This window comes from Cyprinus carpio, chromosome B1 (genome assembly GCF_018340385.1).
Source record: "Cyprinus carpio isolate SPL01 chromosome B1, ASM1834038v1, whole genome shotgun sequence".
In the NCBI taxonomy this organism is placed as follows: Eukaryota; Metazoa; Chordata; class Actinopteri; order Cypriniformes; family Cyprinidae; genus Cyprinus; species Cyprinus carpio.
Window position 1 is genome coordinate 31,704,631 of NC_056597.1, and position 16,832 is coordinate 31,721,462.

General features: G+C 38.7%; 1 protein-coding gene across 1 annotated transcript; it reads left to right on the top strand.

Annotated features, from left to right (window-relative positions):
- The first annotated feature begins 6,382 nt into the window (after nucleotides 1-6,382).
- Nucleotides 6,383-15,351, top strand: LOC109059770 (adhesion G protein-coupled receptor E5-like). The gene is made up of 14 exons (XM_042717506.1): nucleotides 6,383-6,419; nucleotides 9,526-9,654; nucleotides 9,744-9,793; nucleotides 9,873-9,962; nucleotides 10,069-10,222; nucleotides 10,329-10,445; nucleotides 10,530-10,732; nucleotides 10,863-11,033; nucleotides 11,123-11,317; nucleotides 12,015-12,232; nucleotides 12,371-12,529; nucleotides 12,612-12,783; nucleotides 12,959-13,054; nucleotides 14,046-15,351. Exons 3-14 carry the CDS (start codon nucleotides 9,746-9,748, stop codon nucleotides 14,088-14,090), a joined length of 1,668 nt encoding a protein of 555 aa, XP_042573440.1. The 5' UTR covers nucleotides 6,383-6,419; nucleotides 9,526-9,654; nucleotides 9,744-9,745; the 3' UTR covers nucleotides 14,091-15,351.
- The last annotated feature ends 1,481 nt before the right edge of the window (nucleotides 15,352-16,832 follow it).

Here is a 16,832-nt window from a genome sequence, read left to right on the forward strand (position 1 = left end):
TGTAGTGGAGGTGAAGAATGTTTTGTTGAGGTTTTTAGACTTTGACTCAATATGGAAGAATCCCTTTATAAATATGACATGATTTTTTTGTTATTTGTGCAAGCGGAGAGCAGCCAGACAGAGAACTTGCTCTGTTTGTGGTGTTGATCAATTCTGTCGAACAGATTATGTGATGTGTGATGCTAGTTTCTTCTAAAGTATGTCAGAAGTACGTTGGCTGTTTACACTGATGTCATGAAGAACTTTAAACCGTTTTTTTCTTGGTTATGCAAACACTGAGGGAATGTTCCCGTTTATCATTTTGCAAACATAATTGGAGTGTTACTTTTAAATGTTCTCTGAACAAATAGTAACAAAAAAAAATGTAACATCCAACTAATACGTTTCAGAAAAAAGCTGTACATGTAATGTTTCAATAACGTATGTGTGCTAACATGTTTAGAACGTTAGTATAGAACTGAGAAATCTGAATTAACATTCTAAGAATGTTACTGAAAGAACGTTTGTTCCCAACTTTCAGAGGAAGTGGCCAGAACGTTAGCCAAAGTTTTGAGAACGTTCCCTGTCAGCTGGGAATGGCCTCGCTAATATAGTGAAATATCCCGATGAGTGGCTTGTGAAGACATTTGATGTGTCGTAGCTTGGTCATAAATGGTCCAGATTGTGTTTGTCTGTAACTCTAATGATGGGTTGGTTTGTTCTTATCCGAGTAGAAGAGACTGAAACACAAAGGACGAGAAGGAAGAGTCAACTCGAAACTTACAGGATTACAGGTTTCTTCTTTCATATTCACAAACTAAAGCATAGAAGACAGGAATCTCACAGCTGAAGCAGACACTTCTACTTTTTGGTGAGTAGATGCTTCGCAGTCTTTTTGTGTGTGTGATGAGCTGTTTTCATGGGCTGCACGCAAAAGCAAATCCAGGACGACTAGTATAGTCCGATTCTCTAAGAAGTGACTCTTATGAGCACTGTTTGAGGGGACAGACATTTGTAGTGGTGTCTGAATGGACATTATTGAGTGCCCTCATTCAATCCCATAATGCACTGCAGTGTACAACCGATGCAGACTGCTTCTCAAATGGATTTTCATAATAAACTTGGCAGAGCTCAGTGCTGTTTTGTGTTCTGTCAATGTCTTTTGTGAACTGGAATGTGTGCAAAGGACTGTGGGGGAAGCGAAGGATAGAGTTAATTAGTGGAGCACACTTAGCGCCGTTGGTTGTAATTAATACTTATAGCTCTGTATTATAAATGGATGAACATCATTATAACCAGTGTCAGTTCAATCAAAATGTTTACTGTGGTGAATAAACAGGGTGAGAAAAGGATATTATGAAATATGTTCTTTATTAGTTTATTAATTTTCAGCCCTTCGTTTTAAATATTGTGGCATTTTTCTAAGTTTTGTTTGCAATTTTCCCTCAAGACCTGTTTATTTCGGAACCTGATCATAACCATCCAAAATCCATGTAAAAAATGATTTAACATTTTTTAGCATGTAATTTAACAAAGCATTTCAATAGGACTTGTTTGTCGTCCATTTATCATCATGGTTAACATGTAAAAATTTCTGATAGAAAGGTTGATATCACTTCTGGTTTATTTTCCATATTGATATATTCATTATATTTTGTTTTTGTGCACAGAGATGGTGCATTTCTGTCTGGCTAATGAATGAGAGTCACAGACGTCATCAGGTTTCTGGAGAATGTTGAATGCCTGTTTCTTCTTTTTACTTCTCAATATAATTCAGAAAGTATTCTGTTTTTTTTGTTTGTTTTTTTTTGTAGTTGTTCATGAAAACAGAAGGTGCTAAACCCTCATTTCATTTCAAATGCACTGTTTTTTGTTAGACAAATCTTACAATGTATTGCCAACGCATTTATAATGTTTACAATGAATCTTAAAAAGATGAGGACAAATTATGAAATGATAAAATAAAAAGAAAGTGAGACAAACATGTCTCTTTGCAATATTTTGTAAGATTTGAAACGCTAAACCAATAAATGTAGTGTTGGAGATGAAGTGTGTTTGTTAGTGGATGATGTTTATAGTGAATGTGATTCTGTAGCCAGGAGAATGGACTTCATTAAATAAGAATCAACACAACATCAGCTTCCGGCTTTACATACCATTTCATGTGTGTGTTTAGTCTGTTTCTCTTCCTCTCTCTCACACACAAGCACTCAAGTGAGTGATTCAATAATTATTTAAATTAAGTTCAAATTGTACGTCTTTGTTCCTGACCTTTCCCATGACCCTGTGTGTGTGTGTGTGTAAGAGAGAGAGAGAGAGAGAGAGAGAGAGTGTGTGTGTGTGTGTGTGTGTGTGCAGTTTCATCAATGTGATTGTAATCCACCAGCAGTCCATTTATAGAGACTGAGTGTGAATATTCAGCTGTAACTGTGCTCATATTCTCGGTTTGATCCGTCAGTCAGATTAGACCTGTACATATGACCGCAATACGTTTTTATATTATATAAATAGAACAGTACGTATATTTCCGAGTGATTGTATTGGCACAATTGCTGTTGTGCAACTCAGGATGTGACGTCATCAGCGTGAGCGTCAACACCGGCCCCCATTGTGAGTGAAATGAGTGTCCAAAAGCCCCTTTTGCTCTGATATGAGTCTGTCAGACTCCCCAGGGGTGAATTTTTTTTTTTAAACTACAAATTCAGTAAGAGAAAAATAGAGTGGAATTAGGATACAACAACTGAAAATAACTGCTAGATGCTTTTCAAGTTAGTTGATCTTGTCTTAAGCGAGTTTATATATTTAACAGAAAAAAAAAAAAAAACGTATTCTTATAACGGTTAATTTGTTATTTTGAAAATTGGAGGGAAACGTTCCAAAGAAAGAGCGACAGCGTGTGTGATACATGAGCGCTGGCACTGAGTGACAACAGCTGCTCTCTCTCTCTCTCTCTCTCTCTCTCTCTCTCTCTCTCTCTCTCTCTCTCTCTCTCTCTGTCTCTCTCTCTCTCTCTCTCTCCGGGGGGAGTGTCAGCCACGAATAGCTGCTGACTTCTCGCCCAGTAGCAGCACATATCTGAAGAGTAGGCTATAGGCAGAATAACGGACGAGCCCAGTAGAAGAAAGAGGAGTAAATAGTGGAACCTCTCTGACCGTGTGGATTAAGACAAACAGAGCAGAACCAAGAGTGAAAGACGAGAAGGTCCCAAGGAGGAATCATCTGCTTCTTATCAGACAGAGAAGGAGATTTATAAAGTGAAAGTCAGTGACGGGAATCCCTGAGGTCTTTACTGGAAAACAGATTTCCTTTGGGAATTTCATATCATAGAGCAAAGCATAAACAGTCTGACAGTTACGGTGATTCTAACATGGAGCTGAAGTGGGCACTTCTTCTGTTGGGTGAGTAGGTGTTTGTGTGTGTGGAATATCTTTAAGTTGAAGCTGGACTGGTCATTTCAGCAGATTTGTGTGTATAACGGTGTGTGTGTGTGTTAAACAAGGACTCTATTCTTCACATGTTCTTCACATCATTGAATCATAAAGAGTCTCTTTATTTAGACAAAACACAGACACCAGAGCACAGTAAGATAAGACTGAAAAGAAACTAACGTTACTGTGGGATTTCATTGAAGTAGTTCGTTTAGATATGTAGCAAAAAAACTACAGTTCTCATTTTGAAGTAATAGGCTGAAGACACCTGCACTCTTAAAAACAAAAAGGTTTTTTTTTATCATTCAAAATGATGGTTCCATGAAGAACTCTTTTAAACATCAATGGAACCTTTCCATTCCACAAAATGTTCTTTTTAGCAGAAAAAGGTTCTTTAGGTTATTAAAATTCTCTCCACACTATGGAAAAAAACGCTTCTTTTAAAATTATTATGATAATTTGTGGATTTAATAATTCCATGAATTAAATTTACATTCAAACACAGGCTGATTGAGTGAAATCTCAATTTATAATTTCAAGAATAACATAATTTTGTGGGGCATTTATACCTATTATTAGGATAGGACAGGATAGGATATATTGACAGGAATGAAGGGGGGGGGGGGGGATTGGGGGGGGGGGGGCAGGATCAGGAAAGGACCATGAGCCAGGACTCATACTTAGGTTTCCCAAAGCGCAACTGCACTATATGTCAGTGTGCTGTCCACGAGGCTATTGGCTCCGAACATTTACCTCTTAGATGTATCTCTTTTTCCATAATTCATTGAATTGACTGTCACAATATTTCTTTAGACTACAATATTTTACACTCCTAAAAATAAAGTTTTTCCTCCTGTGCCAAAGGAGAACCATTTCCCCAAATAACATTTCAGTGAACAGTTCTTCGAAGAACATTTTAGTGATCTGAACTCAAAGAACCTTTTTTTTGCAATTGAAAAGTTCCAGTGAAAACACTCTCTGACGCAGTTTAAAATCTTACGTAGGCACCATGACTTTCACTCGACACTTGGTGTTCATTCTGCACCATCTTTGTGGGTTAAGGTTTGCATACATTATATGTAGCCAGAAGTCCCAACAAGGACTGCAGAAGCTAAAATTCGTTCCAAAGCAGTGACATCTTAATAAACGTAATAAATAATGTCTTAGTGAAAATATAAGAATGCTTAAAGTCTTGTGGGAGGGTTGATATTAGTGGAATGGAGTGCAGAATTGTGTCTAGAAGCCAGCTAAATATGTTAACCATGATGGTGGCAAATCTTACTGTGAATCTTGTGGCAGTGTAACCACAGATGGTTGAGATGAACTCCTGCTCTAGTGCAAACCTCTACCGCACACATGCACGGTTGCCTGACACATGACGCTAAAGTAATTACTCATGCCACTTTACTTTTTAACTTCAGGTTTTGCTCATACAGATGCGTGAAACTGAGACATCTGAAGGGCCATGTGATTTGTTTTATTAGTTCAGCTCTAGTGAAAAACTCCACACTTACACAAATTAAATCAAAGGTTACTGCTGCGTATTTTACCACCAACAGTCAAACTGAAACCCACATATATATTAAAGGGATGACGCAAAACCACTCACTGACCTTATACTTTATCTAGGGGTTTGGCTACACTCACAGTTTATCAAGTTTAGATATTCGATTTGACACTGACATGTAAGTTTGAAACAAATATTGCAACATTAACCAAAAAGGAGTTGCTTGACTTGAGTGCGAGTGCTGGGTGAAGAATCATGCATCTCATCTGTAGATCTGTGTTAAACTAAAAGACAACGGGCGAGAAAAGGAAGGTCTGAAAATGGTGCAATGTGCTATCTCGTTCTGCAGATGAACAGATTATTCTGAGAGTTGTGAGTAATGTTAGTTTAGTTCCTAGAATCGTTCAACACATCAGCCGCAGCAGCTCGTACAAGACATCTTCAGCACATCTGTGGTTTCCTAAACACATACAACATTGTTTCGGGTTATTTGTATATGTGTGAAAGTGTATATTTTACATTACACTTTTACATTTAGCAGAAGATTTTATCCAAAGCGACTTACAGTGCATTAAGGCTACACATTTTGTTTTTTCAGTATGTGTGTTCCCTGGGAATTGAACCAAAACATAACCCTCTTCAAATCAAATCCCCTACCACTGAGCCACGGGAAAACTGCAGCATGCAGACGGCAATAAAGAGCTCTAACAATATATGTGCAGACGTTACTTAAGGATCTAAAAACTGTAGCCCTCGTTTCATCATTTACAATACAGATATTCAGACTTTATAGAAGTTTGTTAGAATACTTTTTGAATACTTACCTCTTATTAACCACAAAACGAGGCAGATACAAAATTCTTGACAATCACGCAAACGCAAACAGTCCACACATGCCCTCTTGAGATGTGTCAAGAGTTAAGCGCAACAAGGCGAAGAATGCATCTTAATCACTTCTATCCTGTGGCGTTTAAATCTACAGCGCCATGGAAAGGACATAATTCTGCTTGACATGATTGGAACTTCATTAAAGATATTAATTTGGAGTTTTTCACATGGATGGATGGATGGATTTATGGATAGATTTATAAATGTATACACAAAGACATAATTATACAGGTCTTGTTTTTTATTTTTCTTCATCAGGTCTGTTCCTGCAGTCTAGTGAATCTCTCAATTGTGGACTTGGATACAAATCAATAAACAAGATCTGTGTTGGTAATGACCACCTTATGTGTTTTAATACAATATGTTACTGTCATAACACAAATTTAATAGTCTGTATGTCACTCAAATGAGGACATTTGTGTAACTGTAGTTATTTTTGTAATGAAGTTTCCTTCCTGAACAACTTCACATCAAAAGAAGAATTTCTGCCATCAACACCCAAAATCAAAGAAATAACTCTACCAATAAAACACAACATCAAAGACACAACTCCACACCAAAAATAGGAAATCTCACATAAACACCCAACATCACAGCAATAACGGGACAGTGTTCGGGTATGAGCGAGGATTGTGGGATATAAGAGTCCACTACTGTTTTAAATAAATGTTTCTTTAACTTTATGGAGCATTTATAGTGTCAGCTAGTTAAAATGATGTTTAACCCAGAGCTAAATAGACCTAGAATAGATGTTTATTAGATAACAGATAAAAACTGTAACTTCTGTAAACTTTTGTGGCTTTTTACCCAAAGCCCTGGTGACTTTCTGACCCTGATTATGACCATCCAAGATCCATGTGATGCATTTAGTGTTTTTAAGCATATAATTTAACAGGCCTGAAACACTGAAATATGTGAGGAGGTTCACAGGAAATTTCACCAGTTATTGGCACCAACTCAGTACAATATTAATGATGGGCTCTGTTTGGGATGAAATAACAGCTTATACGCCTGTGAAACTGTAGTTTGCGACTTCTCCACATGATTTTACTGAGACTTTGCATGCAGGAACCGTTAATTTGTTATCTAGCGAATGAATGCATTAAATTTGCCTTTGCAAAACATGTAAAAACATCTGATAGAAAGGATGTTCATTTGACACAGCGGAAATAGATCAAGATGATTGGAATTCTGACATGTTGCGTCTCATGCAGTGAGCTCTGATGTTTAACAAATGTTTTAGAATATCATGGGTTTCTTATACAAAAAGAAACTTTGCAAACAGTACGAGCTGCTATTTATAAAACTAGTAGCAGTGGATTAGGAAGTCCTGGTTTCTTCCAGAAGCACAGAGACAGCTGTTGACATAACTTCATTTAGTCTGGCTGATGCAAACATTAACAAAGTTCACTTAGATGTTTCCACATGAAGCTGATTAATGTGTTTTCCAGCTTAAGACAGCTGTCATTGTCTCTCTAAGCGCTATCATTTAACTACTTTATGTGTGAACTTGTGCTTACGTCTAAATGAAACACTCGTCTCTGTGTGTGTGTGTGTCGGCTGCAGATGTGAATGAGTGTGTGTCCTCAGTGTGTGGAGCTCACAGCAGCTGCTTTAACACACTTGGCAGCTTCCGCTGCATCTGTTCTCCAGGGTTTCACACACATGAGAACAGCACCTGTACAGGTGAGCATGTCCTGCTGCTGCTAATGATGAATAATGATACTGACGCCAGTGTGTTTGAGTGCTGATCACAATCACCGTAGCATGCAGTGTGTGTGTGTCTGCTGTCACGTCCAACTATAACAGCTCATTAAATTACAGTTTAATCAATTATTATATATATGTTCGGTAAAATCAGTGAAATATTATTACAATTAAAAAGTAACTATTTTCTATATAAATAAAGCACAAAATGTAGTTATTTGTTATTACTCCAGTCTTCAGTGTCACATGATCTTCAGAAATCATTCTAATATGATGATTTGCTGCTCAAGAAACATTTCTGATTATTATCAATGTTGAAAACAGTTGTGCTGCACGATATTCTTGTGGAAACCGTGATACATTTTATTTTTCAGGATTCACAGATGAATAGAAAGTTCAAAAGAACAGCATTTATTTGAAATATAAATATTTTTAACATTACAAATGTCTTTTATGTACAAATGTCAATGTATATATATATATACACTGAAAAAAAATTATAAACACAACACCTTTGTTTTTGCCCCCATTTTTCATGAGCTGAACTCAAAGATCTAAGACTTTTTCTATGTACACAAAAAGCCTATTTCTCTCAAATATTGTTCACAAATCTGTCTAAATCTGTGTTAGGGAGCACTTCTCCTTTGCTGAGATAATCCATCCACCTCACAGGTGTGGCATATCAAGATGCTGATTAGACAGCATGATTATTACACAGGTGTGCCTTAGGCTGGCCACAATAAAAGGCCACTCTGAAATGTGCAGTTTTATCACACAGCACAATGCAACAGATGTCACAAGTTTTGAGGGAGCATGCAGTTGGCATGCTGACTGCAGGAATGTCCACCAGAGCTGTTGCCCGTGAATTGAATGTTCATTTCTCTACCATAAGCCATCTCCAAAGACGTTTCAGAGAATTTGGCAGTACATCCAACTGGCCTCACAACCACAGACCACGTGTAACCACACCAGCCCAGGACCTCCACATCCAGCATCTTCACCTCCAAGATCATCTGAGACCAGCCACCTGGACAGCTGCTGCAACAATCGGTTTGCATTACCAAAGAAATTGTCTCAGGGAAGCTCATCTGCATGCTCGTCGTCCTCATCGGGGTTTTGACCTGACTGCAGTTCATCATCGTAACCGACTTGAGTGGGCAAATGCTCACATTCGATGGCGTCTGGCACTTTGGAGAGGTGTTCTCTTCACGGCTGAATCCCGGTTTTCACTGTACAGTTTGTGATGGCAGACAGCATGTATGGGGTCGTGTGGGTGAGTGGTTTGCTGATGTCAGCATTGTGGATTGAGTGGCCCATGGTGGCGGTGGGTTTATGGTATGGGCAGGCATATGTTATGGACAACAAACATTTTATTGATGGCATTTTCATGCACAGAGATACCGTGATGAGATCCTGAGGCCCATTGTTGTGCCATTCATCCACAACCATCACCTCATGTTGCAGCATGATAATGCATGGCCATTGCACAGCAGCTTCACACAGCCATTGAAGAGGAGTGGACCAACACTCCACAGGCCACAATCAACAACCTGAGCAACTCTATGTGAAGGAGATGTGTTGCACTGCGTTAGGCAAATGGTGGTCACACCAGATACTGACTGGTTTTTGGACCCCCCAGTACAGTAAAACTGCACATTTTAGAGTGGTCTTTTATTGTGACCAGCCTAAGGCACACCTGTGTAATAATCATGCTGTCTAATCAGCATCTTGATATGCCACACCTGTGAGGTGGATGGATTATCTCAGCAAAGGAGAAGTGTTCACTAACACAGATTTAGACAGATTTGTGAACAATATTTGAGAGAAATAGGCCTTTTGTGTACATAGAAAAAGTCTTAGATCTTTGAGTTCAGCTCATGAAAAATGGGGGCAAAAACAAAAATGTTGCATTTATAATTTTGTTCAGTGTATGTCTTTGTATCTAAATGCTAATATTATTAAATAAAACAATATCGTAATAGGAATCCATATTCATACGTCTTCTCTCTCTCTCAGACATCAATGAGTGTTTAGAGCAAGATGATTGCGGCACAAACGCAAACTGCTCCAATCATCAGGGCGGCTACAGCTGCAAATGTCACCAGGGTTACAGTAACTATGGAAACAACCAGTCAAAATGCATCGGTGAGCGTTCAGTTTGCATGTGTGTATCTGTGTTCACGGTGTAGCTGCTAATGTGCGAAACAATGAACTGTTTTGATTGCTGTGTGCAGAGATGAGCTGCGACCACTTTGATTCTGACGCGGAGGACGCACCTCTAAAGGTAGAATGACTCCTTGTGATTATTTTAATACAACTTGGTGAATAATCAGTCTTCAGACTTTGGTTTCTGTGTCTTCTAGTTGAAGAATTTACTGGCGCTGTTGAGGAGCAACTGTGAGTCTCTGCGTGGCCCAAACGGCGGCCGTCAGACGGGAGAGCAGTTACTGGAGGTGAAACAAACAGCCTTCTTCCTCCTTTTGCTTTCTTCTGCATTTCTGTGTGTTGACAGAGCAGTTTGACCGGGAATACTCCTCTAATTCTTACTGCGTATGACAGAATGTGTTCACTTCCTTTGACGAGCTGCTGTCGGAAGGAAACATCGCTGACGGGAAGATGCTGAATCAGTTTCTGGACGTGGTGGAGAACAGCATGCGTCTGATTGGACCTCAGCTGAAAGAGCCTGTGACCAGGATGGAGACGCACAACACCTGTGAGAAACAACACACATTACAGTTCAGACACAGGCACACTCTGTTACTCAATGGAAATACTGAAAATAAGGCATATTTATTACATTTTCCTGATGTGAATCACAGTTGCTGAGCTTGCAGTCATGCGGGGTAAGACTCCGCCCAGTGGGCGTGTCACTCTGAGCACAGACTCCGCCCTCTTCAGCACCAGCTGGGAAACAGTTGTAGGGAAATCATATCCAGGTACAAATAAACACGTGCACATATATGTACTGATGAAACCATCAGCTCTTTCATGAGGAGATGTAAATGTTCTCTTGTTCACAGGTTTTGCGTTTGTGGCTCTGGTCAGTTATAAAGATCTGAACTCATCCAGAGATCTGCTTCACAAGATGAGCAGAGAGAGATCAGATGATGAAGAGAGACGCGTCACTTATCAACTCAACTCTAAAGTGGTGACGGCCGTCGTCAGTAATGCAGAAACCAAGCAGCAGTCAGAGCCGGTGACGCTCGTCTTTACACACGAGGAGGTGAAGATACTGACAGATCAGCTCATGACCAGCACAAGATCTCACTGGAGACACACACATTTCACTTGAAGAAAATCAAACATTCATGTATTTTTTTCAGTTTTCTGAACTGTCAATCATTCTTTTTCAGGAGAGGGCGGAGTCTGAGGGCATGGCTTACTCCTGTGTGTACTGGGATGGGGCTAAGGGGGCGTGGTCTGGGCGGGGCTGTGAGAAGGCGGAGTCTAACAGCACTCATACAGTGTGCTCCTGCTCTCATCTCAGTAGTTTCGCTGTGCTCATGGCTCTCTATCCTGTCCAGGTACATCTGTGAGCCAGAAAACGGGGATTTAACATATTTAATTCAGATTCTAGATAATGTTGATGATTTTCCCTCTTCCTCTCCTCCAGGACTCGTTTGATTTGGTGTTGATCACACGTGTGGGTTTAGTTCTGTCTCTGGTCTGTTTGTTTCTCTGTATCCTGACGTTCAAGTTCTGCCGCTCCATCCAAGGAACCCGGACCAGCATTCATCTTCATCTGAGCATCTGTCTCTTCATCGCAGACCTCGTCTTCCTCTGCGGGATCTCCAGCACTCAGAATAAGGTGTGTGTCTTATATCTTCTGTATATGGGGCCCTTAAAGTCAAAAAGGTAGAGAATCGCAAGCAGTGTTTACTGTTTTTTTTATGATGGCTTGACAAAGCCAAGATACTGATCTACTATTTAAGCTTCTATTTCTGAGACCAAATTTGGACTGTGTCTCCTCCTAGAGTTTTTAAGCTACAACCACCGAACTCAGGTCAGTCCTTCAGACTAGTCCAACCTGGGTCGCTGTATTTTTTTTTTTTTTACTAATCTAACTTAGGTTTTCGTCCATACGATTTATCATGTACGATCCCCAGTGCAAAAAATCCCATAAGTTTTCATTGAGGGGGTGAAAACTTTTGTACAATTGGACACGTAGAGTATTTAAGCTGTCTATCGCTAGCAAAGCTCAACAATTATCCTAGTACACCGTGCTAAATCATGCTAGTGACATGCTAAGACATGTTAACAAAATGTTAAAACATGCTAGCAACATGCTAACAATGTATTAAATCATTAGAAAACATGTTAGCAACTTGCTGAATCATGCTAGCAATGTGTTAAAACATGTTAGCAACATGCTTAAATGTTTTAGCAACGTTGATAATATTTTATTGTCTTGTTAAAACTTTAAAAAAGGGTTTGCCAAGCCAACATCAGTGTTTGTTCACAAACGTTACTCATGTAGCTGTGCTGTTTCTCTCTGATCGTCTCAGGTAGCGTGTGGGATTGTGGCCGGTCTGCTTCATTTCTTCTTCTTGTCTGCGTTCTGCTGGATGCTGCTGGAGGGGGTTCAGCTCTACCGGATGGTTGTGCTGGTGTTTCACACCACATTAAAACATCTCTACATGTATCTGGTGGGATACGGAGTCCCTCTCGTCATCGTCACCATCTCTGCCATCGCCTTCTCAAAGGGATACGGCACCGATAGACAGTGAGTGTGTGTGAATTTGCGTGAAGTGCTGTTTGTGTTTCAGCTTTTCATGCGAGCGAGTTTGACAGCCTCTAAATCACGGTGTTATCTGAGCGGTTTCCAGCTGTTTGATGATTCTTTTGTGTGTTTTTGTTCCAGCTGTTGGCTCTCTCTTGATCGTTATTTCATATGGAGCTTCTTTGCGCCAGTCTGCATCATCGTCGTCCTCAACAGCTTTGTCTTCGTCATCACTGTGTGGAAACTGGCCGAAAAGTTCTCCAGCCTCAATCCAGACCTCTCCAAACTCCGCAACATCAGGTGAGTGTATTATATGTTGTTTATTATATGAGTCCAAAACAGATTCAGTCATTGAGTCTGTCCCACTTCTGGTGACTTTCAGGGGGTTTACGGTGACCGCTGTGGCTCAGATGTGTGTTCTTGGAGGGATGTGGGTTTTCGGCTGCTTCCTCTTCCAGGAAAAAGGAACTCAGGTTGCGCTGTACCTCTTCACCATCTTAAACAGCCTCCAGGGGGCGCTCATCTTCATCATGCACTGCCTCCTGTCCAAACCGGTATTTAAAACACACACACCAATGCAAAAAAAATGGAAAACACATTATTGACTCAAGCTAAATTGCAAAGACCTTGTCAAAAAGGCAGACTTCTGACTCCCTCATAAAGCATTTCACTGTATTCTGCCCAAGAGGCTTCGGTGTGTTTTCATGTGTTTTGTGTCGCCCCCTTCAGGTCAGAGACGAATATTGCAAGCTGATTAGCAGGATCTGCTCACTTAAGGACAAGAAATATTCAGAATTCAGCACCAATCAGTCCAGCAACAGTCAGGTAAATTTGCGTGGCAAGACATCATCTTTGAATATGATAGAAGAAGATAAAAGTAAAATAAAAACATTCTCAAAATGTCCTTATGATCTCACTGATATCTTCTGAATGCTAATGCTAATGTTTTTGGAATATTTACAAATAAATGTTCAAAGGATGTTAAACTAAAATAAGGTTAGGAGAACGCTGTATTAACAAGATTTGTAACCTTTTAAATAACGTTCTAATTGCAACATTTTTACGTTTTGGTGTCTATTTCGTTCATAAAATCCACCATATGTCTCCGTTTTCAAATTCTATTTCAAAATTGATAATAAATACAGTTTCGGTGCTCTTTAACAGATGTGTGCACAACAGTTTAAGTGGCACGTGAAACAATCATCTCTTTTCTTTAGTTATAGCACAAAATAAACATTAATGGACATCAGAACGTATGTTGAAAGAATAAGTATAACTTAATGAAACGAATAATGTCTCATGAAATCGATCAGACAGAGTTTAAACTGCAAAAAAAAAAAACATCTCACATACATCAGGAAATCAATTCAGTTTCCATTAGGGTTGCAAAAGGGTGGAAAATTTCTGGAAACTTTCCAAAAATCCCTGAAATATTCCAGAAAATCCTGGAAAGTTTCCAAAATTCACTACCTTTTTGCAACCCTAGTTTCCATTAACTCATTGGTCAACTAGAAAAAGTAACTCTAGAGAGGAGCATTGTGATAAATTTATCAGTATATATTTACTGAACCTGTTAGTGATGAATTCAGTGTTTAATGTATGTTTGAATAACTCTTTAATGAAAACAAGGTTCTGTTTCAGCCACCATTCAAATGTTTACATTTTTTGCGCCAACGAATTGGAGTAGGAACATAATTATTAAAAAGTAGACTAAACCGAGCTTATGTGCAGTTTTAAAGTTTGTATACAACTCAAAGAAAGCTATAATTCCAGTTTCAATGTTCCTGCTTCTAACCGTGTCCTCTGACCTCTACAGCAACCTCTGCGGAGCAATCAGTCCACTGGAGAGTCCAAGATATAAAGCGGCTGTCAGTCCTGGAGGACCCTTGTAGATGTTTGACCTTTACAGACACATGGTAGTCTCACAGAGCTTTAATTCTGCAGCACATGGGACTCCTTTCCACCGAGGGGATCTGCAACTGCTTTCTTTCTCTGTTAGGCAAGAATTTCAGGTCTTGACTCATCACGTGACCTAGATTCCTAACATATCAGCTAAATATGCAGGGCAGTTTTATTTCTCTAATGAACTTTGGAGACACTTCAGCTGTTCTGTATCGTGCCTTTAGTGGAGAACGTCTTATATTACAAGCAAAAGGCAGCTTTTATTTGCTTATATATGAAAATGTTGTGAAGATGATATTTGAAGAACTCGCCTCCTATATGCCTTATGAAAGAGGTTGTGTTCTCTGAAGCCTTAATCGATTACCAGTCACAAACCACCGCGTTTATATGATCTGCACTTACATGCCACTTTACGTCTTTAAGCTGTTGGGAAATCTGACCTCTATTTATGTGAGAAACAGATGAGAGGTACTTTAGATTCATAAAGCTATTTAAACAGAGCTGGAGCTGCATTGCACAGAGCAGGTGACAAAGACTCCTGTCCTCCTTCAAATCAAAGTAATACAGTTCCTGATACTATAATATTGTGGAGAGATAAACACATTGAGATTCTTATGATGTGTCCAAGGAGTTTTCTCAGATAGATGCACAATAAAAACACAATAAAGTGAACAATGGCTTAGCTAAACAGGCCAATAAAAGATGATCAACTACTATTATTCCTTTTAATTATACAAACATCATAGACACAAGTTCAAGTGTTCGGTGAATCCAAAATATTTCAGAAATTGTTTGTGTCTTCGGAGAAGATTCACACTTCTCTAATTTTAAACAGTACAGAGAACTTTTTTGGTTATCTGGAGAAAAAAAAGCTTTGATGGCACGAAGATGACGCATGCGTTGACTGCCTGTGCTTGCACACATTTTCTTTCTCATCAAAACTAAAGCATACTTTGGGCTTTAGTGTTTCCATTTTGAAAACAATGTGACTTTGTAAAAAAGCGAAAGTTTTAAACTCCTTGCTTCTGCAACACAGTTGTCTTTACTAGCTCTCTATTATATGTATAATGATATTTGATAACAAACAAATGTTTTATTTTACATTTTCCACAAAAAAAAAAAAAAAATCTGTTACTTTTGTAGTTGAAATAAGGGTAATTTTTAGCCCTGATGTGGTACTGCGATGTTTTTCAAAAGGAATTAAATAACTGCTAAGAGAAGCTGTGGCTGATTTCTGTTTTGTGTCCCCCCAACTTATATACACATACATACATACATACATATATACATATATATATATATATATATATATATATATATATATATATATATATACACACAGGTTTCAGACACCAGTTTCTTGTCACATTCAAATTGGTTGCCATAGTAATGACACTAATTTGTGGAGATTCAGTGCATTGTGAGTTCCACAAATCTGAATGCAATATTTGTAAATTGGCTGTTAAGATATACATTTTGCACAATATATTATCTGTAATATTGTGTAGCCACTAGATGCCTGTATGTAACAATCCCTAGTAGCTAAGACATTGCACATAATTTACACATAAATTAATTTTATTACATTTGGATTTGGATACTTAGATATTATCAGTGGCTAGATATTATCAGTATTATCATGTTTAGATATTATCAGTGGCTACTTTTTGTCTTTATTTGTTTTTTGTTCAATTGTTTTGTTGTTGTTGCTTGAAACATTGATTGAAAGTGTCAGTTATTGCATTATTATTTCAGTCAAACCTATAAAACCTACGGTGGCCGAGGGAGCTCAATGTGCTGCAACTCCAGAAAACACATGCAAATAGAAAAAGCACCAGCAAATCAAGAAAACATCATCATCAGTTTGACAGCAGGTCCTGCAAATGCTCACAATGCAAACTAATAACCTACATATAAAAGCCTGATCAGTGGCAAAAAGGTAATCAGAATGCAGCTACTTATTAATTTGCTACTCATTTACTAAGCTTGAACTTTCCCTTTAAATAACGCAACGCTCTACCCTCTGTGTGTATGATGTTGCTCCTTTTAAGTCCTGTTAGAAGTGAATGAATTAATTCAGCATGTCGACACTTCTGTAAGGATGCACTGAATTCGACAAAGTGGTTTAATAAAGGATGTATTGATTGAATTTTACTATACCAATATTTTTTAATTGGCTATTAAATTTATATGGGAATATTACACGACATGCTGATCCTTTAACAATGCATTAGCGCAAAAATGCACACATCAACTGCCACAAATACTGCCTAAACAAAATACAGTTTGTGCACTTTATTTACTGTATCAATATTTTAAATTGGCCTTTGAACTTAGCTTTATTGCATGGCAAAAAAAAAAACATCATTTTTTTTTTTTTTTTTTTGCCAAAAAAATTTACAGTACTCTAGCCAAGTAAAGTTGGGGGATCTAGTGGGGGTGGCAATCATATTTCAGTGTGACTGTGCCACAACCCTGCTAAAATATAGTGCCAGTACGTGCGCTCATTGGCGCCCCCTTCAGCTGGTGGCACCTTATAGGCAACCGCCTAGCTTGCCTATGCCTAGAAACGGTACTGTGTGTTCCCATGAGTGGCCTTGCCAAATACACCATAAACATACATTTTAATTCTATATTATAGATCCATCTGCACATTAAAGGTAGTACACAAAAACACTTTTCCATCCAGAAGTTAAGTTTT

Excerpts from the sequence above, each read along its gene's own strand:
- LOC109059770 (XM_042717506.1), top strand. The coding sequence starts at position 9,746 with ATGAGCTGCGACCACTTTGATTCTGACGCGGAGGACGCACCTCTAAAG. Across the intron at positions 10,223-10,328 it reads GATGGAGACGCACAACACCT|TTGCTGAGCTTGCAGTCATG; the intron begins GTGAGAAACAAC and ends TGTGAATCACAG. Across the intron at positions 12,233-12,370 it reads GGATACGGCACCGATAGACA|CTGTTGGCTCTCTCTTGATC; the intron begins GTGAGTGTGTGT and ends TTTTTGTTCCAG.